The sequence below is a fragment of the Trichechus manatus genome, unplaced genomic scaffold (genome assembly GCF_000243295.1).
Source record: "Trichechus manatus latirostris isolate Lorelei unplaced genomic scaffold, TriManLat1.0 scaffold00021, whole genome shotgun sequence".
Lineage (NCBI taxonomy): Eukaryota > Metazoa > Chordata > Mammalia > Sirenia > Trichechidae > Trichechus > Trichechus manatus.
The window spans coordinates 10,486,865-10,511,360 of record NW_004443957.1 but is presented as its reverse complement, the minus strand read 5'-3'; the positions used below and the strand labels follow the sequence as shown (position 1 = coordinate 10,511,360).

The following is a 24,496-nucleotide window of genomic DNA, read 5'->3' as shown; positions in this document are numbered from 1 at the left end:
AACTCCAGTTATTTTAGCCCTTTGCGTTTCCAAACATATTAGAATCAGCATGCTGATTTCCACAGAAATATCTGCTGCAGTTTTGATCAGGATTACATTGACTCAAATGTAAACTATCTAATATTTTTATATTAATTACATGTTAAAATAATATTTTAGATATATTGGGTTAAATAAAATATATTAATTTCACCAGTTTCTTTTTAATGTTACTACTAGAAATTCTTAAATTACCTGTATGGCTCACATTATATTTCTAGGGGATGGTGCTGCTTTAGATTGATTTCAGAAGTGACCTCTTTATAATATCAAATCTCCATGAACATGGTATACCCCTCCATTTATTTGTATCTTCTCTGATTTCTTTCAGTAATGTTTTATAGTTTTCAGTGTCTTGCACATCTTTCATTAAACTTATTCCTAGGTGATAGATGTTTTCAAAGCTATTTTAAATGGAATCCTCTTTGAATTTCATTTTCTACTTGTTATTAATATAGACAAATTCAGTAGGTTTTTGTGTATTGACCCTTTTATTCAGAAGCCTTGCTAGATTTCCTTATTCTAGTATGTTTTATTTTTTCCTTTTTAATCCTTATGTCTTTTCTTTTTCTTATCTTTTTGCACTGGCTAGATCCTCCAGTATAATATTAAATAGAAGTAATGATAGCAGGTATTCTTGACTCATTTTTAATCTTGGAATGGGTGGAGCTTTTAATTCACTATTGTGATGTTTGCTGTAGGGCTTTTTATAGATAATTTTTATCAGATTGATGAATTCTCCTGTAGTCATAGTTTTAGAATTTCTTTTTATAAGTGAGACATATCAAAGATTTATTTAACTCATTATGAGAGAACCAGCAGGATGATGAAACTGGTTCATAGTAGGAAGAGAAGAGACTGGCATATATTATTTAGTGAAAGGCAGGGGAAAAAAAAGAATTATGAAATAAGGTTGCTTAAAGAAACTGGTTAATATCCTACAGAGCAGTAAGCCATAATTTTTGGGTTTATCTTTGTATTTCTACACAACAGTTTTAATACTTATCATGAATGGGTATTGTCTTATTATTTTTAAGTCTCTGGAGTCTGTAGTGATGTTCCTTTTTCCATTTCCGATAGTCATAATTTAGATATTTTTTTCTTGTTCAGTCTTACTAGAGATTTGTCAAAAGGTTTTTTACAAAGCAACTTTTTGCCTTGATTTTATTTTGTTTTTTTGTTGTTGATTTTATGTCCTACCTCATTGTAGCTTATAGGGTGTATATGCTTTTAAAAAGAGGCAAATAGGTGTTCTCAGCAGGGTAGCAATTGATACTATGGAAAGAAATTATCTTGTGTCTTTTATGTGTAGAATTATGGTTCTAAACAACATTGTTAAGTGACAAATTATTAATAATAAGCAATGAAAATTGAAAAGTGGAGTGCATCACATGTAGTAAACAGTACCCTGTTAAGTCTGTAAACGTGATCTACTAAATAGAAGTTATTCATGGTATCTAGCTTTCCCATCTAAACACTTGGATGAATTTTCCATAACCATGCAAAATAGTAAAGTCATAACATCTTCTAATAATGTAAATTTACTTGTAAACTATAAACAACTTATATGATATTTTTTCAAAAACTGCATATTAGAGATATTCCAGAACCTTGTTATGCCACACTGTTTTATAAAAAATATGGAAAAAAAAATACACATTGTGAAAAGTGAGCCGACTTTGAAATCAAACAAACTTAACTTTGAGGTTCAGCTGTGCCACTTATAATATGACCTTTTGTAAGTTAGCCTTGCTGAATCCTGAGGCTCAGATTTCTCCACTTGAAAATCAAGGATAGCCTACCTCATAGTAGTGTGGTAAAAATTATGTAAGACATAAGGCAGCTGGCACATAACAGGAATTTGGTAAATAATAGCTGTTTGTATTTATTATTGTGATTTTTACTTCTAAAAATTACAATAATGCTTGGATATTTATGAATTGTATCTAGAATCATTTTAGTTACTGACGCACAAAGCTATAATGTTAAACCTCAGTTCTGATTATAAACAGCCTACTATAGTTCTAAATTCATACATATAGAAATACATAATAGAAAGTTCTCTAAAATCCCATTTCCTGTAGCCACTGTCAATTTATTTTTATTCTTTCAACTTTTTTTCTGTACATGAACTAACATATGCTTATTTTTAATAGGATCATTTAATAATAGATCTTTTGGGGTATTTTGTTTTTTGTTTTACTTAAGCAGTTATCCTGGATGTCTTTCTATGTCAGTATATACAAATTTCTCATTCTTTTTTAGCAGCTGTATAATGCATTATTATTGGCAAAAAAAAGGAGCACCCTTGTCAGTACGTCATGTCTTTAAAAGGCTAATTGCTCTACATGAAGTTTGTAAGTAGAGGATAAGTAAAAAAGGAGATGAAATTGTTTTCAGTAGTGATAGGACAAAGAAAAGAAAAGAGGATATGTAGAAGCAGAAGTTGTCGTTGAAAATTAGTGATATTGTTGAGCAGCATACCTCTGTCAGTGCAGAAAGCCAAATAATAGTGAGTCTGAAGAGAGAGGATCTTTTTACTATAGGGTAGGCAGGGATCAATTAGATAAACCAGCCGCCCCTAGGGGTATCAGTATGTCAGTAGATGTATCTTGCGGTAAAGTGAAGGGAACATTTAAAATTATAGTTCTAGGGAAGCCTAGGGGACAGTGAGTTGAAGGCAATGGTGATGGAATAATTTGGAAAAGGATAGAATAGCAGCACAACTGGAAGAATGTAATCAGTGTCACTGAATTGTACATGTAAAAATTTTTGAAATGGTGTATCTTTGGCTATGTATATTTTCACCAAAAAGAAAAAAAAAGGTCCTCCAAGGTCAAGAAGGGAGAGTGTTGACATGTTCTGGGGGTTGTTAATCAATGTCATAAAACAATGTGTGTACTGACTGTTCAATGAGAAACTATTTGTTCTGTAAACCTTTACCTAAAACACAACTAAAAAAAAAAGATTATAGTTCTTGCACTACCCCATACTTGTATAAAAATAAAAACCAAGCTAATTGTCATAGAGTCAGTTCCAACTCATGGCAACCTATGTTGTCTACCATGGACATGAGGAACATATGAAATAAAGTACATGAAAGCACTTTGGAAATTGTAAAACATATGCAAGTGTCAATGTTATGATTTTAATAAAAATATATTAGCCCTGTTGTTGTTTGGTGCCATCAAGTCAATTTTTGACTCACAGCGACCCCATGTGACAGACTAGAACTCCCCCATAGGGTTTTCTAAGCTATAATCTTTACAGAACCAGATGGCCAGGGCTTTTTCCCACAGAGCTGCTGGGTGGGTTCAAACCACCAACCTTTTGGTTAGCAGCTGAGTACTTAACCATTGCACAACCAGGGATCCTTTAGAAGAGCTATTCTGTTATTAGATAATTGCAGAACTCATTCTGAGAAAAGAAGATTAGGCTTTTTATCCTTGTTGCTTCATTGAATCAACCTAGGAGCAAGATTTATTCAAAATATGAATTATTGCTTTTAGAGATTACATTAAAGAGTTGTTGGTATTAATATACTGTATAGAATTTTTTAAATTATGTTTTAAATTATTTTCCCAAGAAATTTGCTGCTTTCTTTGTCTTATTACTAATAGACTCATTTTCAATTTTGTTTCTTCTTTTTTTTATTCTTTTTTTTTTTTTTCGATCTTTAGTTTTTGGATGAAGACTTGAAGATAGCTGGGAAATACAAAGGAAATGATTATAGCCAGTACTCTCCCTGGTCATGTGACACCATTGGCTCCTACATTGGGACCAAAGATGCAAAACCCAAAGATGTTGTGGCAGCAGGGAGTGTGGAAATGATGGTATGTGTAATAACTAAGCTATAAGTAATACAGATCGAGACAAGTCAAACAAGTAGTCACTCATTGTAGTTTAAGCACAAATAATTGAGCTTTGCTTAAAAGTTTTGCTTAAGCTTTTGCTTAAGCTTTTGCTTAAGAGTTTCAAACCACTCTATATGCCCTGCAATATAAGTGCTATTATTTTTTGTTTGTATGTTTGTTTGTTTCAGATATAGATTAAAAATCTTTTTTATATCTATCTAGATAAAGAAGAGCATTTGTTATTATTTCTGTGCAGCCAACAATTTCCCACAGTTGTTTACAGCTGCATAATATATTATGGTCAGAAAAAATTGTTAAATTATTTTTGCATAATTAAGACCTTTGATTTCTTCATCAAGTAAGTTATAACTCTTCTACAATTCTGAAGTTTTAACAACAAAAATGAATCTAGTGAATGATAATAGTACTTGAATCAGAATTGTAACTGCTTAGTTTCAAGTGAGTTGTGAGAGTCTAGAATTTATTACATTTGGCTTGTTTTGGGTTTTTTTGTTTTGTTTTATTTTTTACTTTTATTTTTGTTGTTGAGAATATACACAGCAAAACATATACTAATTCAGCAGTTTCTGCATGTACCATTTAGTGACACTGATTACATTCTTCGAGTTGTGCAACCATTCTCACCCTCGTTTTCTGAGTTGTTCCTCCCCCATTAACATAAATTCACTGCCTCCTAAGGTTCCTATCTAATCTTTCGAGTTGCTGTTATCAACTTGATCCCATATAGATATTTCTTAAAAGAGTATAATACTGAAGGCAGACATTTCTTAACTAATTAAGCTAAACTGTTGTTTGGTTTTAAGAAGACTTCAGGGGATATTTTTGGTTTAAGGTTTAAAGATTATCTCAGGACAGTAGTTTCAGGGGTTCATCCAACTTCCATGGCTCCAGAAAGTCTAGAATCCATGATCTGTTCTGCATTTGGTATCAGGGTTATATTTGCTTCACAGAATGAATTAGGGAGTATTCCTTGGCTTGTTTTGTTTTTTTAATGAAGTATTACAAAAATGATGTAATACCAGTGCACTTGGTAACCAAGTTTTAAATATATCACTATTTTATCTAAATTCTTATTTAATTTTTAAGGAAATAACACTTTATAGAGATAATTAAATCCCCTACATACACCACCTCCCTAATCTCATTTCTCTTCTTCCCTCCTGTCCTGGAGGTGACCGCTGTCCTGAATTTTGTGTTTATCATTTCTATGGATAATTTTATACTATTTCCAAACAGTGTTGTTTTCCATGTTTATAGACCTTACATAAATTACATACTTCAGTTTGCTTTTTCACTCAGCAGAGTTTTTGAGATGTATCCATATTCATACCTATAGCCCGAGTTCATTAATTTTAACTGCTTTATCAGATTCCATTGTATGAATATACCACAATGATTTATGTGTTCTCCTGTTTACGGATAGTTAGGTTATTTCCTATTTTTCACTATTATGTACAGTGCTACAGTGAACATTCTTATGTACGTCTTACATGTATTAAAATTATGCTTAGAAGTGGTATTGCTGAGTTGAAAGGTATGCCTTGACTATTTTTTTTTTAATTGTGCTTTAAATGTAAGTTAACAGAGCAAGTTAGTTTCTCATACAAAAATTTATGCACACACTGCTATGTGACCCTAGTTGTTCTCCCCATACTGTGACAGCACACTCCTCCTTTCCACCCCAGATTTCCCGTGTCCATTCAACTAGTTCCTGTCCCTTTCTGCCTTCTCATCTTGCCTCCGGACAGGAGCTGCCCATTTAGACTCATGTATCTACGTGCGCTAAGAAGCACACTCTTCATGAGTATCATTTTATATCTTATAGTCCAGTCTGTCTTTGTCTGAGGAGTTGGCCTCAGGAATGGTTTTAGTTTTGGGCCAACAGAGAGTCCGGGGGCCATGTCGTCCGGGGTCCCTCCAGTCTCAGTCAGACCATTAAGTCTGGTCTTCTTAGTAGAATTTGAGTTCTGCACCCCACTTTTCTCCTTCTCTGTCAGAGACTCTCTGTTGTGTTCCCTGTCAAGGCGGTCATTGGTGGTAGCCGGGCATTGTCTAGTTCTTCTGGTCTCAGGCTGATGGAGTCTCTGGTTTATGTGGCCCTTTTTTCTCTTGGGCTAATATTTTCCTTGGGTCTTTGGTGTTCCTCATTCTCCTTTGCTCCAGGTAGGTTGGGACCAATTGATGAATCTTGGCCGCTTGCTAGCTTTTAATACCCCCAACGCCACTCACCAAAGTGGGATACAGAACATTTTCTTAATAAACTTTGTTATGCCAGTTGACCTAGTTGTCCCCTGAAACCATACGCCTTGACTGTTATTCTTAAACCACTTGCTCTTATTAATTTTTACAATAGTTCCCCTAGGTTATTATATAGGTTTTCATCAAAAGATACATACTTGTCTGGTTGGTTAAGAGAAGACCAATTCTTAGTAATAGAAAAGAAAGACTTGCATGCTAATATCACTCTAAATGAGTGAAGTGATATCTGTACCATAAATATGACTGGATGCAGCCAAGAAGAAGAGAAAGGGATATAGAGAGGAAATGAAAATAAGACTCACTTCCTTAAATCAGTAAGAAATAAAAAAGTTTGTCAACCCAACTTGGATGTAATTTAAAATACCTCAAATGGGTGAAAGAAGTTTAAAAATATGTTCTAGTCCAGTGTTTCTCAGATGTTAACGTGCATGCAAATTACCTGGGGATTTGTTAAAATGTAGATTCTAATTTAGTAAGAATGAGATGAAGCTTGATAATCTGTATTTCTAATAAGTTCCTAGATGATGCTGATGCTGTTAGCCCTCATACTGCACTTTGAATAGCAAGGCTCTAGCAACTTCATAATTGGAGTTTCATTTCCATTTTTCTTGGTACTTATTTCTTTCTGACTGAAATCCCTTTGAAAAACCTATGTTAGCACTTTTATTATTATTATTATTGTGGTAAGTATATAGGTAACAGAACATTTGCCATTTCTGCAATCATCACATTTATAGTTCAGTGATACATTCATCGTGTTGTTCAACCATCACCATTAACCCTTCCTGAATTTTTCTAGCACTTATATTTTTAAACAATGTTTTTCAAACTAGCAAAGTTTTGAAATTGATATAGTGGGTCATAGTCAACTTTTTGTTTAATCAATCAGAGTAACAATAGAAATATAAGTGTGCATTGCATATAGTAAGGGTAAATATCATGTCATGAAATTTTATATATATATGTACCTGTATATATTTGTGTGTATATATGTACTGGGTCATGATATAAAGTATATTTCTTACTGTGGAGGAGTGGCCAGAGGTTTAAGAAAGTGTTTTATATGATAACCAAAGGCCACTAAGGATTTTAGTTTTAGACCAGTAAGAGCATTATACTCTTCTTTAACTTTATTATAGAACTAGAGGAAATTATATTAGAGATCTAAGTATGGGGTGGATTTCTCATTTTACTTTTCTTATCAGAATGTGGACAGTAAAGGAATGAGAGACCAGCGTTTGGATCTTCAGAGAAGAGCAGCAGAAACCAGTGATGATGACCTCATCCCATTTGGAGATCGACCAACAGTATCTAGGTTTGGTGCCATCTCTCGAACTTCCAAAACGATATATCAGGGTGCTGGCCCAATGCAGGCTGTGGCACCTCAGGGAGCTCCCACAAAATCTATTAACATTTCAGGTAAGAATCTCAAATATAAGCTGATCTAGAGGGCTCATATTCATGATTCCCAGCACCACCCCTACTATCAGTGCTTCAAGTAATTTTCCAAGGCAGTGCTTCTCTAACTTTTCCATGGAATTTTCTCTGTAAGAGAATAATTATCACCCGGGAATTCTAGAGGTATAAAGTAAAATTAAATATATATATACGAAGATTTCCTAAATTTCTTGGGGTTTTTTAAGAGCATCATTGTTTTTATAAAATAATGTATTCTCATTATAAAAAAAAAATCAAACAGAAGAAAAAGACTGAAGTTTCAGTGGGTTTTGGATTATGAGTACTTTAAAAGAGGATTCAAATCAGTGAATTCCATGATGCCACAATATATCATTCTCTTATAGATTATAGTCCATATGGAACCCATGGTGGCTGGGGAAGTTCCCCATATTCACCTCATCAAAACATACCTTCTCAGGGACACTTCAATGAGAGGTATAAGTCATTCTTTTACAAACCTTTAAAATTATTCAACTTCATTTATTTTTTTGTCTGTTTTTCTTGTTAATAATATTTTAATAAAATAAAACTTTAAAATTTACTCTCTCTACCAAAGGGAGAGAATGTCCATGTCAGAAGCGACCAGTCATGGAAAACCCCTTCCATCTGCTGAGAGGGAACAGCTACGACTAGAATTACAGCAACTGAACCATCAGATTAACCAACAGACCCAGCTACGTGGACTAGAGGTACTAGTCTATAGATACTTCTGAAAGATACTTTAAAAGGAGCAACTTCGAGGCAGTATGAAGACAAAATTTTAACAGTTGTTATAGGTGTCCATTCTTCAAAGAATTCAAGTACTAAGTTCAGTTCGGGGACATTAGGAAACTTTAGAATTTCTGTTACCTGAGAATAGAAATAGTAGGACTTATATTCCTTGATGTCACATTTAAATATAAAGTGTATTGTTTTTTATCAGCAGATGCTTTTAGCTTAAGAATGGTTTGTTTTGTTTTTAATTTCTCATTTCCTTTAATCCTTGTCATTTATAAATCTGAAAAGTAGAAGCTTAGAACTTTGACTTGGAAAAAAAAAAACCATAGTCCTTCTCTAATAATAATAACAACACCTTTCATTTATATAGTCCTTTAGAGTTTATAAATTACTATCTCATGTCTTATTTGACCCTCACAATGTCCCTGAGAGGTAGGTTAGGCAAGTGGTATTATCCTCATTTTATAGATGGCTCCCACTTAAGAAAACAAAGAATTTTTAAAACCCCTTAAGTACTACACAAGGAGGATTAGGTTTTGTTTAGACCAGCCTTTACATGGGGACATATTCTTTGAATATGGAAAACTAAAGACATTTTAATGATAAATACATTGTTCCTCTCTGGAGGAAAAAATAAAAAAGGTACTGTTAGAACATTAGTCTTTATCTTCCTACCAAAATCTTTAATAATAAATAAGGCACCCCTTTGGGGAAAATTTTATAATTCATCTTAGACTTTCTTATTAGGAAGACCAGTTGGAGATTGTTTTATGGAACACATGTCTGGCTTATGCTTTTACATAAGCAATAAGGTTTAGAAATACAAAATCTGTATAGTATTCATATTTTGTCTACTTTTGCCATTGCTTTTTTTACATTGGTCCAAAATTTCTTGCTGATTCCTATTGTAAAAAAAGAATATTATGTTGGATTATGCCTATCTTTAGTTCATTAACTTTTTAAACAGTCAGACTTTTTAACCCCATAAGGCATTACCCCTTATCCTGCTAATTCATGGCTTTTTGTCTTAGTTGAAGTTTCTAGATCCATTTTCTATCCCCAAAGAGTATCAGTATCATTTGGAAAGCTTGCTGCATATTTAACACTAGAGTTAGAAGTCCTTGCTATTTCTGAGGTTTTATTGAAATAAATTGTAAGATTTACTTTAAAAAAAAATTCTTGAGACAGGGAAAGAGGCATATTTATAGTTAACTTCTCTTTCAAATAAGAAAATAAAAAGAGCAATTTACGCCTAACATTAAATTACTATTCACTAAGTTTAAATCCTGTTTTTTCTTTTTTTATTCAAATAGTACTCAAATTAAGACAGTGTCTTATAGTTGCATAATTTTATTCAAAATACCTCAGTGATACGTTACTTAAATCTATGGTCTGGAATTGGGCTTGGCCATTCTGTGCATGGTGTGAAGTGTGTTGAGTTGTATATGTGCTTGGCTTTATGCATTTAGGCTGTTAGTAACAGGCTGGTGTTGCAGAGGGAGGCAAACACCCTGGCAGGCCAGCCACAGCCTCCACCACCACCTCCACCTCCAAAATGGCCTGGAATGATCTCGAGTGAGCAGTTGAGCTTGGAACTGCACCAGGTGGAAAGGGAAATTGGAAAGAGAACTCGGGAACTGAGTATGGTGAGTGTTAATGGTGGGGAAAGAGAGGGAAGATGAAATGAAAGCTTCTGTGTAACTCATGGCACTTTCATTAGAATCACCACTCCAAGGCACTCTAATGAGCGACTAATACTTGGGATAAGTCTCATGAAGATGAGCTGCCTCCCTATTTTGTCATTCCTCTCCTCAGTCCTGTTTGGTTTGAGTGCGTTCTTTGTATTAGGATTCTGCATTAGAAAAAGCTTTAGGAGCTTGCAAGCGGCCATCCAAGGCACAGCAATTGGTCTCTAGTTACCTGGAACAACAGGAAGAAGGAAAGTCAGGAATAGGAGGAGGATATGGAATGTATGGCTGATTGCCTCCATGAACAACTGCCTCCTTTGCCATGAGACCAGAAGTAGTGGATGGTGCCCGGCTGCCATTACTGAACATTTTGATCAAAGATTCCATAGAAGAATCCTGATCAAAATGGGTAAAAATGAAGAACAGAATTTCAGATTCTCATGGAGTCTAGACTTCCTGGAGCCATGCAGGGTGGATGAACCCCTGAAACTATACCCTGTGATAATCTTTGAACCTTAAACCAGAAGTGTCCCCTGAAGTCATCCTAAAACTGACCATTAGTTTAGCTTAGCTAGTTACGCTCTTTTAAGAATTATCTAGATGGGATCAAATTGACAACAGCAACTCAAAAGATTGGATGGGAACCTTAGGGGGCAGTGAGTTTATGTTAATAAGGGGGCAACAACTCAGCAGAGTGAGAACGGTTGCACAACTTGATGAATGTAATCAGTGTCACTAAATGGTACTTTTAGAAACTGTTGAATTGCTGTATGTTTTGGTGTGTATATTCTCAACAACAGCAACAAAATAAAATTTAAAGAAAAAAAAGCTTTAGCTAAAACGAGGTGGTTAATTGGAAGTTTCTGTTAAACATACTGATTAATGATTGTGGAAAGCAGAAAGGATAGTACTTATTATTTTGCTATAAGATCGTGTTATATAAAAATTTAATGCCAAATAACATTCTAGTTTTCACTGCCCTTAAGCCAGTGTGACCTGTTTATATATATATGTATATATGAGCGAGATGCAGTCTGCACATTCTTTCCTGTGGAATTGTATCCATGGATTGTGCATAGGGTTTGCTTCATAGTGCATAAACATTTCGTTTTAGTAAATTTTGAATCTTAGATAATTGAACCACTTCCCCAGATTGATGGTATTTTGACTTTTTTGTTGCAGTTGTCATGCTCTTTCTAAGCAAATAAATTGGATATTTAGTTTTCTGTTGGCTTAGTTAGCAGTTTTTCTGTGAGACTCTTCCATGTTAGCTTGAGGCAGTCTTGCTTTTGTTGTCCAGCTTGAGTAGTCAGCAAGTAGGTTGACTCTGTTGTGTTTCTGTGTATGTCTCTCCTTTTGTCTGCCTGTTTCTTTAGTCATTTTGCAAAACTAAATAACGATTTCTGGATCATCAGTTTGCTTGTATTATCTGTATTTGCTTTCTTCCATTAGCGCCATTAAATAGAAGATAACTGAATTTATTTTCTTCTCTTTCAAAGGAGAACCAGTGTTCTCTGGACATGAAAAGTAAATTGAATACCAGTAAACAAGCAGAAAATGGACAGCCAGAATCACAAAACAAGGTTCCAGCTGAGGACCTTACATTGACATTCAGGTAAACAAAAGCACATTTTATTACTGTACTACACATAAAAGAGAAATAACCATATTGTTTAGTTATGTCAGAAGTACCCTCATAAATATGATTTGATTTTTAAAATGTCATTCTGTATACATTGCAAAAAGTATTTTTAGATAAATATAGGAGTTATAAAACTCATTTCAGAACAGATGCAAGGTTGAATTACCTATTAACTACCTAACAAATGAAATTTTCTGGTTCCATTTCCTCCTCGTTTTTAAGTGTGTAGGCATTTAGCCCCTTGCTTGATTTTACAAATCCCTACTTCCACTCCCATTTTTTTTGTTTTATCCCATAGCTTCCAGTATTCTTCTATCACAATGGAAGGATAGTATCACCTATCATGAACCACCCTGCAATAAACAATTTTGTCTGTTTACACATCTTTAACTGTTTCCTTAGGATATGTTAAGGCTTTTGATGCGTAGTCCTGAGTTGTCCTCCTCATAATATACAAGAATTTCCAGTGTCCTGTTGCCTTCAGGCTTGGGTTTATGTTGCATTTAGGCTTGTGTTATCCTAGAGTCAAAGTAAGTTCTTCATACTAGTAAACCTGCTAAAGCAGGGATCAACAAACTTTTTCTTGAAGGCCAGAGAATAAACATTTTAGGGTGTGGGCCTTAAGAATCTTTATCGTAACTCTCAACTTGGCCATTACAGCGTGAAAGTGGCCATAGAAATTAGGTAAACAAATGAGTGGACTGTGTTCCAATAAAATTTTATTTACAAAAGCAAGCAGCCGGCCAGCCATAGTTTGCCAACCCCTATGCTGTAGCATGGGTATGGAGCTGTACACTGAAGTTTGGAATCCATCCATATTTTTTCATTAGTGCTAAAAGGAAGTCCTCATTGACTTTTTTCTACTAAATAATCATTTTTCTCTTTCTCTCCTTTTTTAAAATTTTGATTTTTTTTTTTTATGTGTGTTAACAGTGATGTACCAAATGGATCAGCCCTGACACAAGAGAATATCAGCCTCCTATCAAACAAGACCAGTTCCCTGAACTTATCAGAGGATCCTGAGGGAGGAGGGGATAACAATGACTCCCAGAGATCAGGAGTTACACCCAGTTCTGCTCCCTAAAATATGAAGAGTCCTACTTTTATCTTCTGCTCCTGATCAGTTTGTGGGGCCTAGGGGTAGGAGAATGGATAACTTCTAAAACTTTTCTCTAAGAGTGGTCAGAGAAATCCAGGAAAAGCACCGGAGGCAATGTGCACAAACACCACTACTAAAACAAACCCTGCACATAGTTCACATTAATGCATTTTTTAATTTAAGAAAAAGAAAATTAGCAGTATCTGCAAGCAGTTCAGATTAAATTTGTTTTTGTTCTGTGAATGAACTTTATTTTAATAACTTTGGACGCCTTGGATCCAGGGCTTTAAAAAAAAAAAAAAAAGAAGATATTATATATACACTCTGTTTGATTAATTGTATGATCTTAATGAAGTAGGTTTTTCTTGTATTTTGGTATTATTACATACCCAGTGTATAATTCCTTATCCCTAATCCTTTCCAGCCGTCACCACCCTATAAACTAAAGCAGACAAAAAGCACCAGCCTTTCTGAGAATTCTGTGGTGCTTGAGAAACAAAAGAGTCAGTCATAGACTGAATTATTGGAAAATGCGCAGCAAACTAACTTTCCCCGGAGCTATTATTTGGAAACTATACTTTTTTTGTTTTTATTTTTGTTTTTTTCCTTTCTGGGTCACTAGGTTCATGTATAGGTATGTTTTTCTTATGGCATTAAAACTTGAGGTTTTTTTGTTTTGTTCTGTTTGTTTATGAGGGTTTTATTTCTTGTTTTTATAGAGAGATGATTACCAGACAGTTCATTTTGAGACCCCTTCTTCATACCACTGATGCCTTTTCATTCTCTTAATGTAATAAGAAATTGAATTCAACATTTAGATTGTTTGATTAGGTTTAAATGGAGATTAAGGATGAGCTATTAATTTATCAGCATTGAAAATACATGTTTGATTTATTGCCTGTATTGAACTCATGGTTGGAAGTTTGGAGCTGTGTTTTCCAAACTGAAGTTTTGCAGAAATCATAGAATGTTAAAAAAAAAAAACCAGGACATCAAGCATGTTTTAAAACTGCAACAATTAATTTGAACATAAAATGAACAGAGCCACATTATTCCAATAGATGTTTTTGTTTTACCCTCAAAACCTAAAAGTATAAAATAAAATCCCTTTATACTGGAGCCCCTGGCTTTCAAAAAGATTTGCTAAATATGAACTGCCTGGGTCTTAAGGATAATTTATGGATTGATCCGTTGTTGCTGGTCAGAATCATTAGCACAAGTGTAGGTAGTATACCTAGCAGTCAGTTTTCGTGTACTTGGCTTTACAATATTGAAAAAGTTTCTTTGTGAAAATGTTGAAAAGAGCAAGGAAGAAATTTTTAAATTATTTAGTTCTGCTGCACATATTCTGATGCACATGTCTATACTGAACTAAAACCCTATAAAAGATATAGTCACCCTCTCCCATCCTTCTGTTCGCCTGATTTTTTTTATTTCCCTTTCTGGATTATGCTACTAAATCAGAAAGCACTGGTTATGTAATAAGTTACCGCACTGCTTTGGTTGGGTAAAAGGAAGAGTTTATATTTTTCTTGTTTCTTTTTTTCTTAACCCTTAATTCCTGCTGAGGTCATAACAACCTCAGTCTAAGCTCTGTATCCATCATTGTTAACTGAAACAAATGGGGGAAGGGGGCAATACAGTCCTGCCATTGCCTACCAGTAGGAGAGTCCAAACAGAACACTCTTTTGAGTAGCGATTATTTAATTTGCCCAGTCAAGGCACCGTGTTATATACTATTTCACATTGAATTTGATTATGCCCTACAGACCTGGCTGGTCAAGGATTTGATATACACATATTGGCTTGGGATTCGAGCTTTCTTTTTTATTTAAATAAAAATTTATATATATATTATATATATACAGATATACATAGCTATATCTGTATATATATTGGGTATGTTTTAAGGATTTTTCGCATGAGCGCAGCTGTTGCGATAAAATGTCTGATTGGGAGGTAGACGCAATGAATGAAGATGAGGCATTTTTTCAGTTGATATCCACATTTTCCTTTTTTTTAAACAAACTTGCTTTTTTACTTCTTCTCAAAACCCTCTTACATTTATTCTTTAAGTGCTTATTTTATATTGGGAGAAGGAGAGAAACTTTTGCGTGTCTGACAGAGTCCCAAGATTTTTCATATCTCTGCATAACCATAAAAGGCAACATTCTTGGCCTCCAACCTTCTGTAGGCAGGTTTGGGCAGATCTTATTTCTCCTTTGGACTTGTCAGATAATTCCTAAGTTTTACAAGCAGTTGGTTCACTTTGGAACTCATAAATACTCTGATATTAGAAGGAAATTTGTGGGTATTGATTTTGTTGAAGTTCAGAGTAAAAGTAAAGTTCTATTCTAAGTATCTGTTGAAACCCCTAATAGTTCAGCCTCTGTTAATTCTTGTTGTTATTCTCTTCAAATACACTCTTTCTGTGTTCACCATTTTGATTTTGTGAGCTAGGCAGGAACAGGAATTAATTTATACAGTACTCCTATTCTGAACAAATCCAGAAAAGCCACTGTTTAGACTTAAAATAGTCTCTTTCACTTTTTAAGCATTTTCATTTGAGAAAAAAATGATCTCTTAAGTTGTAGCCTGAATTGTAGCTGTACTATCCAAGGCCTCACACCCCAGAGGCAAACCAGTTGGGTAAAAGGTGGAAGAATGGTATACTGTTCCGTTGTGCCTATAACTTACTTTAAATTGATCATTGTGTCCTGCCTCTTGGAAATTTTTACACCTTTCTTAGTGCTTAACCAACAGGTTTAGGACTTCAATAAAAGCCCCAAAGTTTATGGCATTTTTCTGTTCTTTTCCTTTTCTCTGTGATACATGTTGTGATATGATGAGCCTATAAGGGTAAATGGCCAATCTGGGCATAATGGCTTTTTTGTCAAAATCTGTGAAAGGCATTGCTTTTTCTGGCCTTCTTATTTTATTTGTTCCTTTAGAAACAGTTAAGAGATAATCAGATAGATAGAAAATATAGTTTTTATGCCTTCTACTTACTAAAATATTTCTTCTGAAGATGACTTTTTCACTCAAAAAGGGAAGACTTTCATAGACATCTCAGATAAACATGAACAATTCTGAGAGGATTAAGGTAGAAGTAATAAAGCCTTGGGTTCACTCTTCTTTAGAAAACAAAAATCAGGATTTTATTGTAGCATAGAATATAAAAGTACTTCAACTTACTTTTTTTCAAAGGATCTCTGAAAAAGCTAGAAGAACTGAGAGTAACACATCTAGGTTCAATTTCCTGCTTTATACAAAGCTCTTTTGCCTTATTTATAGATATTGTCACAAGATAAGTACAATAGCTGCCCTGTCTTTGTAATTTACAGAGACTAAAATGACCAAAGATCTATTCCTTGTTACTTTTCTAATTAAAAGAAAAGCTAGTTATAGCATACGTTTCTGGTAATATTCAAATGGTAAGACACTATTCCTAATGCCAGCTACAAATATTCAGCTATTCAGAATGTGTAAAAATTATTTGGTACAGAATTAATGATGTGGTTGATTCCCTTCTCCCATCACATTTCCCTCCATTTTCCTATTCTTTCCCATTTATTTATTCTTTTGCCTAAAAGAAAATTGCTATGGTTCTCATTAGCTACTTTGAATACGTAACTCCATCAGACTTTCCATAGGCCTTCAGGGTTGAAGCTCAAAGTTTAACTCCTAAATTTTTCCGTGAATGTGTATTATTTTTTCCCCTGGAACTTTCCATCCTGCCAATTCCCCTTGACTTACCCACTGCCCTCCCCAATCTGCAACAGTGACAGTTTGCTGCTTCAAAACAGAGCATTCAAATGAATTCGCTTAGCCAATAACTTCTGTGAAGTTGCCTTTTCTAATGGTGTTATTACTCAGTGATGCACAAATGTGGTATTTGCCCTACTGGTAGGCAAACAAAGGTCTGGTTAAGAATGGTAACCTGCTGTTTTCTTTAAAGGAGAGCCAAAGACTTGTGCTTTACTCTGTTTTGGTTTTAGGGGAAGTAGTAGCCATTTTGATTGTGAAACCTTTTTAGTATTTGTGAATTGATTGTACTCTGCAAGTATATTTATCTAAAGTTAACTGTTAAAGTTAGCTAGCCTTATAAAATGTAAAAGTAATGAAAATTCATCAATTTCTCTAACCAGTGAATCTCATCTTCTACAGTATTGTGTGTAAGCAGCCTCCCCCCCCCCCTTTTTTGAGATTATCTTGTTATGATAGCATGTTCTGTATTTTTATGTTCTTTAACTTGTGCCTAAATGACAATCTACTATCACTATGATCAAGTCATGGGACTGAGTAGAAGAATTTTTGAGCATGTGACTGGTGAGAAATAGTTAACTATAGTCAGTCAGTATGTGTTCAGATGTAGCAAAAAGTTGATTGTTTTCACTAAAGAGTATTCAGTTACTTATATTCAATAGTGATGGATGGAAGTCTTACCATCTCTTTTCTACTTTTCTTTTTGCTCATTTTAAAGAATTGAGTAAAAGCTTCATTATAAAATCTTTTCTTAAAAAGTACACTTAAAAGCAACAGCCAATTTTTAAAATAAATTAATAGCCTTTCTGACAACTCCAGTGTTTACTTAGGTTTGTATCCTATAAAAGTCCAATTTGTGTTTATGTTTTAGTTGATGATACATGTCTGCAGTGTTGCAAGGTGACCTCTTCTGAAAAATCTGCCTGTCCTTTTAAATAAAAATCAGGCAGAACTATTGAACTAAAGCAGATTTGACTTTCAGCATTAGGGATTGAATGAGCAAGCAGTCTACTACTGACATCATTTTACCTGAATGCCCATTTTGCTGGTCTGCATTCATACGTTTCTACCTTGGACAGCTGATTTTTAGATCCTATTTATTTGTTGCTTCAGCTCAGCTTTGTGCAATTTTCCTGCTGAAATGGCTTATTGGGAATTGAAGGTAGATTGCAGTTAATATGAAAAAATTCTCAATTCAGCTTTTCTGAGCCACTTGAAAAAGAAATATAAGTACATTTTGCTAAAAGGTACTACTAGTAGTAGTAAAGAACTTAAGATTTGGATTTTAAGATTTCATTTCTGTAATTGCTAAAGATGTTTTCACAAGTAGTAGGTTCTGATTGATAATACTAGCTATAATGGTAACTAAGAATAGGAAACTGCCACCACCAGGAGTAAGTAATAAGTTGGAATAATAAACATGTTCCCAATAGGTGGGTTTTCAAAACTGCACTGAACGAAGTAGGTAAGGAACTCTTTGAAATCCTTTTGGGATAAAGAGACTTACCTTACCACTGGAATCCTTGTTTTCAGAGCCTCTGGATTTTCAGCTAAACACTGAATTTCTCCTAAGCTGTATCCCCGGGCAAAACATCCCTAGAGTAATAACCTTTGTTTTCACCAGAAAATAAGGCACAATAACCCAAGGGGGAGATCTTAAACCTCAAAACAAAATTGTGTCCAGAAATATGTATTTAGAAAAATAAAATCCTGTGGAATTTATATTATCTATCAGATAAGGTGACTTATGTTCTTGTATTGAGGTCTCGCTGTTTCTGGTTGGTTTTTGTTTCTTTGTTTTAAACTCCAAGTAGACAGAGCTCACAAGTCTTTGGCATCCATTCTAGGTTGTATGCTCAGAGTCATCTTATAACTGGAAACTGTCAGGTGTCCCCACCCCAACCCCAGCTGGTGTATGAAAGGGTCAAGAAAGGATGGAAACAAACTATTAGGTGGATAATTGGTTGCCTGATTTTTTTTTTTTAATTACCATTTATTAGTGGAATCTCTCCCCATTGATTGGCTGCCATTCTCACAATATCTGAACCACGCCATAAAATATTCCTCTGAAAGGCATTTTAAGCTTTTGCTCATCATTTTTATGTCCTCTTTTCAACTAAGATATTGTCTTGAAAGCTACTCTCTCCAGGTGTTCTGTTGCTTAAATTTTCATCCATACACCCCTTTCATCCTTCCTCTTCCCACCTTCTGGGAATGAAAGAAACTTGGGAGGAAAAAAATTTTTTTCCCATTTTATTCTATTGTCCATGGGCCTCATTATCTTACTTTATAATGAATCTATGACTTTTTGGAACAAGAGCAATGGAAAGGTGAATTAAGATAATGAACAAAACCTTTTGCCCACTTAAACATTTTCCAGTTTTGAGATTCCTCTTCGTGTGTGTGGTCTCTTGCCCTTGCCAGCCCTTCTCCCCCTTTTTCCTGACTATGGTCAATTTGGTCTTTAGGCTCATACCAGTCTCCCCGAGACATTCTGCAGTCATTATCACCTTTTTGGGTGGATTTTATTTTGTTCTGTTTTTTTTAAAAAAATAATTTTTTAACATTGATGCATAATTTGCTTGGGATAGAGCTTGTGTAATTTACCAATCGTATTGATTGTATGTGATTGTGCCCTGCAGAGGTATATTTAACAAGACAAATAATCTAGGTTAATAAAGGAGCCCATGAGATTTGAGTCAGGTTATAAGTAACTTCATGAAATCACTTACAGTTTTGGATAGTGAGAATTTATATCTCCTATTCTTAGAAATCAGTGCTAGACAAAATACAGTTTTTGAAAATTTTCTTGCATTCCTATTTTTATTTTTCTGTTACAGCTTCCTCCTCTTTCTTGCCTGCCTCCACCCACTTGTTCAGAAATAAAAATATTGAGCCTTGAAGTGATCGCCGATTTTCAAATTGCTGAATTTTGTGAAATTTTACCTTTTCCAAGTGTTCCCAACTTAAAAAAAAAAAAGTGAAGACAACTAGATAATGGGTTGGAATTTCACAAGCTGTGAATAATTCCTTAGCATCTGGCAAACTGTGAAATCTCATTTGAAGACTTTATCTCCTGAAAGTTCTTTTGGAATAGGAAAAAGAACCCTGTTTGAAATGGACCATTTTCCTCTTTTTTAATCTGTTTGTATTTCCAGTTTTTAAGCAGCCTTCAAAACAAGTGAGGTGAAAGAAATAGTAGTAGGAAGATGTTTAGAGCAGCGGCACCTCTGGGTCTGAATAAGTACCTATTCCACTTGTTGCAGATTTTTGAGAGGATTAGGGTCATCTTTTTCAATTTTGTATTATTAGTGTGCATGTTGTTTATATCAAAGATGCCATGTTTTGTTGAAATGCTATTTCCTTCCTTCATTATCTTGGAAACTGACTCAGCCTCATGTTGCTCCTACTTAGTGTTTAAGGCTCTTATGAGTTGCAGATAAAAGGATTTATTTTAACAAGTAGAAGGAGGTGATTCACCTTTTGGTTTGTAAATATATCAAAGTGTCTACAAGGTCTTTATCTGTTTTCTGTCAGCATTTATATTAAATGATAAATTAATAAGCAAAAACGTGCAGTCTTTTTTGTAAATGAGTCTGTGCCATCTTACTCTAATCGTGGAATTGTTTTCTTACAGCTTTTGTTGGAGTTCTTATTTAGGTGAAAAATAGAGACGTAGCTACTGTGTACAAGCAGATACGTACTTAAAGTAGCCAATTTTGTATAGACATCAGTTGAATTTTAAATACGCTACAATCTAAATTCCTTCGTTATACATTGATTGCACTTTAGCAGTGGAATGTAGTGGTTCTGAGATACTAAGGATCAGTGTTAGCGAGACTCCGTGGCTAACATCCACAGTCCTCATTGTCTTTTAGAGAGCACTGTTAAAGCATTCGGCCGCTAACCAAAAGGTCGATGGTCTGAGCCCACCAGCCACTTCACAGCAGAAGGATGTGGCAGTCTGCTTCCTTAAAGATTACAGCCTTGGAAACACTATGGCAGTTCTACTCTCTCCTTCGGGGTCTCTTGAATCTACTTGAGGGCAATGGGTATGGGTAAAATATACTTCACCTGACAACTCAAGGGCATGAAGAAGGAAAAAGGGAAGGGCAGGGGACTACTCTAGAGTAAAAGAAACTTAAAAGATACAAAAATAAAATGCAACATGTAGACTTTGTTTGGCTCCTGATTCCAACAAACCATGACCATTTTGATATAATTAGGAAAATTTGATTAAGTATCAGGTGTTAGATAAAACCAAGGAATGACATTTTTGTTCACTGCGATAAATAGCAACATGGTTATGTAATAAAATGTCCATGTTATTTAAAGATACATAACTGAAAATGGCTGGAATTCGCTTTAAAATAACTAAATATAAAAAGAATAAACACATTACTAGTGAGGATTATTTACTCCTACCAACACTTGGCAATTAGGTGTCTATTGGTACAGTACCCTCTAGGGAAGGGACCGTAATAAAGAAAATTCAGAGGGTATGAAAAATAGTAGCTACTGCAGTCATCCCTGAGGGAATATAGAGTGGGAATTCCAAAAACAGACCTTGCCGTCTTTACCACTTACCTAGGACTGCTCTGCTCAAAAGCAATAGTACTTTCTGACCCTTTGGCTGAAACCAACATAGACTAATGTGAGTTTATCACGTGTATTAGAGCTTCAACTCCAGTAACCAGCTAATCTGCAGTGATCATTTAAATGAGTAAATCCTTCTGCTTTCCAATTTGATGGCTTATTAATGGCTGCCACCCTTATTTGGAACACCCAGTACATCAAAAATACATCAATTATTCACTGAAGACCCATTATTATGCTATTAAATACTAATTTATTGCACGTTCCCCATATGGCACAACACTATAGAGGATAAAGAGAAAGTATTATCTCTACCCTAAAGGAGCTTATATTCTAATTGTGGGACTTGATATGTATAAAGCTTAAAAATAGCTAATTTACTCATCTTTGGCGGCAGTCCTTTTTGGCCACCATCCACAAGTGTAGGACTAGGCTGAATCAACTTTTCTACAGACTTCTCCATCAGGGAGTATTTCAAAACCCATTCTGGCCTACAATGTGCTAAAGGTCCTACTCTGAGCACCTGGCTTTAGTTTCTATTTGACCATCAATTTCCTAAAACAACTGCATTTCTGGTAACAATCCTAACCCTCTAAAACCCATAGCATGGTGCCAGATAACAGTTGAAACCATGACAATGGACATACTTAAAGAGAATGAAAAGAAAGCCAAGGGAGGCATGCTGAGCCTGGAAATGATTACAGTTAGAAAACAGGAGGAATCATGGCTAACACGTGTAGAGCACGTATGTGCCAGGTGCTATTTTCTAAGCATGTCCATCCTTTAAACTCATTAAATTCTGACAAGATAGAAATAGGTACCATGTTAAAAAACCATTTCACAGATAAGGAAACTTGAGTCTTCATAACTTGCATATCACCCATCTAATAAGTGCCAGGGCTGGGATTCAAACCTGGACAAAATCCATTGTCTCAACCACTACACTACTACGTCCTACCCGATTTTGTTTCAAGAAGTCTTATATTTGGCATTTAGGAGATCATTAATGATAAAAGATAATTCATTATCTAAGAGTATTGAGGATGAAACCCAGATGGCATTAGATATTGAAATAGAGGTAGAGGGGATGGTTGGGCCAGGGACTTGGGGGGGGGGGAGTCACTGTTTCTCCGTTTATTGATAAAGTTTATACCCACAGAGAACATTCCAAAATCATCAGAACCAAATGTAAATGGGGCAGGATAGCCTGGCATGCTTAGGAAGGCATTCATAGTCTGGAAAGATGAGTATACTTTGTGATGAAGTGTGGGTGGGAGGACTGAAGTTGATGGGGACTGAAGATGCTTAGAATCTGTGGAAAAGGGGAAAGGCGATACACAATATGGGGGAGGTCAGCACAACATGACCAAGGCAAAGGGAGACACAGAGGAATGCAAGAATAAAGGGCAACTATGGTAAATACTATAACATAGACAATCCTGCAGGAGTAGTATTAACAAGCAATAATTTATCTTAGTTTAGGCAGGTAGTTTCTAGAAATTTGTCCATTTCCTCTAGGTTTTCAAATTTGTTAGAGTAAAATTTTTCATAGTATTCTGTTATGATTCTTTTAATTTCATTTGGGTCTGTTGTGATACCACCCATCTCATATCTTATACAGGTTATTTGCTTCCTCTCCTGTTTTTCTTTTGTCAGTTTGGCCAGTGGTTTATCAATTTTGTTCATCTTTTCAAAGAACCAGATTTTGGTCTTGTTAACTCTTCCAATTGTTTTTCTATTCTCTATTTCATTTAATTCTGCTCTAATTATTATTTCCTTTCTTCTGGCGCCCGAGGGCTTCTTTTGCTGCTCTCTACTTCTTCCAGTTGTAGGGTTAATCTTTTGATTATGGCTGTTTCTTCTTGAATGTGTGCATTTATTGCTATAAACTGACCTCTGAGCACTGCTTTTGCTGTGTCCCAAAGGGTCTGGTAGGATGGGTTTTCATTCTCATTTGAGTCTATGAATTTCTTTATTCCATCCTTAATTTCTTCTCTAACCCAGTAGTTTCTGAGCAAGGTGTTGCTCAGTTTCCACGTGTTTGATTTTTTTTTCTTGCTTTTCTTGTTACTGATTTCTACTTTTATGGCTTTATGGTCAGAAAAGATGCTTTATAATATTTCGACGCTTTGGATTCTGTTAAGTCTTGCTTTATGGCATAGTATGTGGTTTATTCTAGAGAATGTTCCATGTGCATCAGAAAAGAAAATCTACTTGACTGCTGTTGGGTGGACTGATCGGTGTATGTCTATGAGATCAAGTTGGTTGATTTTAGCAGTTAAATCTTCCATGTCTTGGCTGAGCTTCTTTCTGGATGTTCTGTCCTTCACTGAAAGTGGTGTGTTGAAGTCCCCTACTACTATTGTGGAGCTATCTTTCTTTTCAGTGCTGTTAGAGTTTATGTATTTTGGAGCCCTGTCGTTGGGTGCATAAACATTTATTAATAGTTATGTCCTCCTGGTGTACTGACCCTTTAATCATTATATAGTGTCCTTCCTTTGTGGTGGATTTTACTTTAAAGTCTATTTTGTCAGATTAATATCGTCACTCCTGCTTTTTTGAGTGTTTGCTTGATAATATTTTTTTCCATCCTTTGAGTTTTAGTTTGTGTCTTTAAGTCTAAGGTGTGTCTCTTGTAGGCAGCATATAGATGGATCATTTTTTTTATCCAGTCTGCCACTCTCCGTCTCGTTATTGGTGCGTTTAGTCCATTTACGTTCAGCGTAATTATTGATAGGTATGAGTTTAGTGCTGTCATTTTGATGTCTTTTTTTGTGTGTTGTTCACAGTGTCTTTGTTCCACTTAATTTTCTGTGCTGAGTCATTTTTCTTTATGTGTCTTCATCTTTTTCATTGTGGTAGATTTTGTGTTTGCTGAGTCTTTATATTTTTCTAGTTTTTATTTTGACTTGTAGGATTGTTAGTTTCCTTTGTGGTTACCTTAATATTTACCTCTGTTTTTTCTAAGTTTATACCAGTCTTCTATTTCTTTATATCGCCTTGACTTCCTCTCCATATGCAAAATCTATGTCTACATTTTTTAAGTCCCTCTTTATTTTAATGTTGTCATCTTTTATATATTGACATCTGTGTCCCTATTTTCAGTGTTTTAGTTTTGATTTATTTTTGTCACTTCCCTATCTGGGTTGATATCTGGTTTGTCTGTCCTGTGTTGTTATCTGATGTTACTGGTTTTCTAACCGGAGGACTCCCTTTAGTATTTCTTGTAATTTTGGTTTGGTTTTTACAAACTCCCTAACCTTCTGTTTATCTGGAAATGCCCTAATTTTGCCATCATATTTGGGAGACAGTTTTGCTGGATATATAATTCTTGGCTGGCAGTTTTTTTCCTTCAAGG

At 34.9% G+C, this 24,496-nt stretch overlaps 1 protein-coding gene across 3 annotated transcripts in view; it reads left to right on the top strand.

Moving 5' to 3' along the window:
* Positions 1-19,522, top strand: part of RC3H1 (ring finger and CCCH-type domains 1) — a 93,514-nt gene extending 73,992 nt beyond the window's left edge. For all 3 annotated transcript variants that reach the window (XM_023728043.1, XM_023728044.1, XM_004372831.2), the window contains 7 exons: positions 3,720-3,872; positions 7,379-7,592; positions 7,976-8,066; positions 8,188-8,320; positions 9,818-9,994; positions 11,536-11,651; positions 12,612-19,522. In XM_023728043.1, coding sequence (XP_023583811.1) covers positions 3,720-3,872; positions 7,379-7,592; positions 7,976-8,066; positions 8,188-8,320; positions 9,818-9,994; positions 11,536-11,651; positions 12,612-12,762 — 1,035 coding nt within the window. In that variant the 3' untranslated portion in view covers positions 12,763-19,522. The remainder of the gene's footprint in view (positions 1-3,719; positions 3,873-7,378; positions 7,593-7,975; positions 8,067-8,187; positions 8,321-9,817; positions 9,995-11,535; positions 11,652-12,611) is intronic.
* Positions 19,523-24,496: the final 4,974 nt, after the last annotated feature.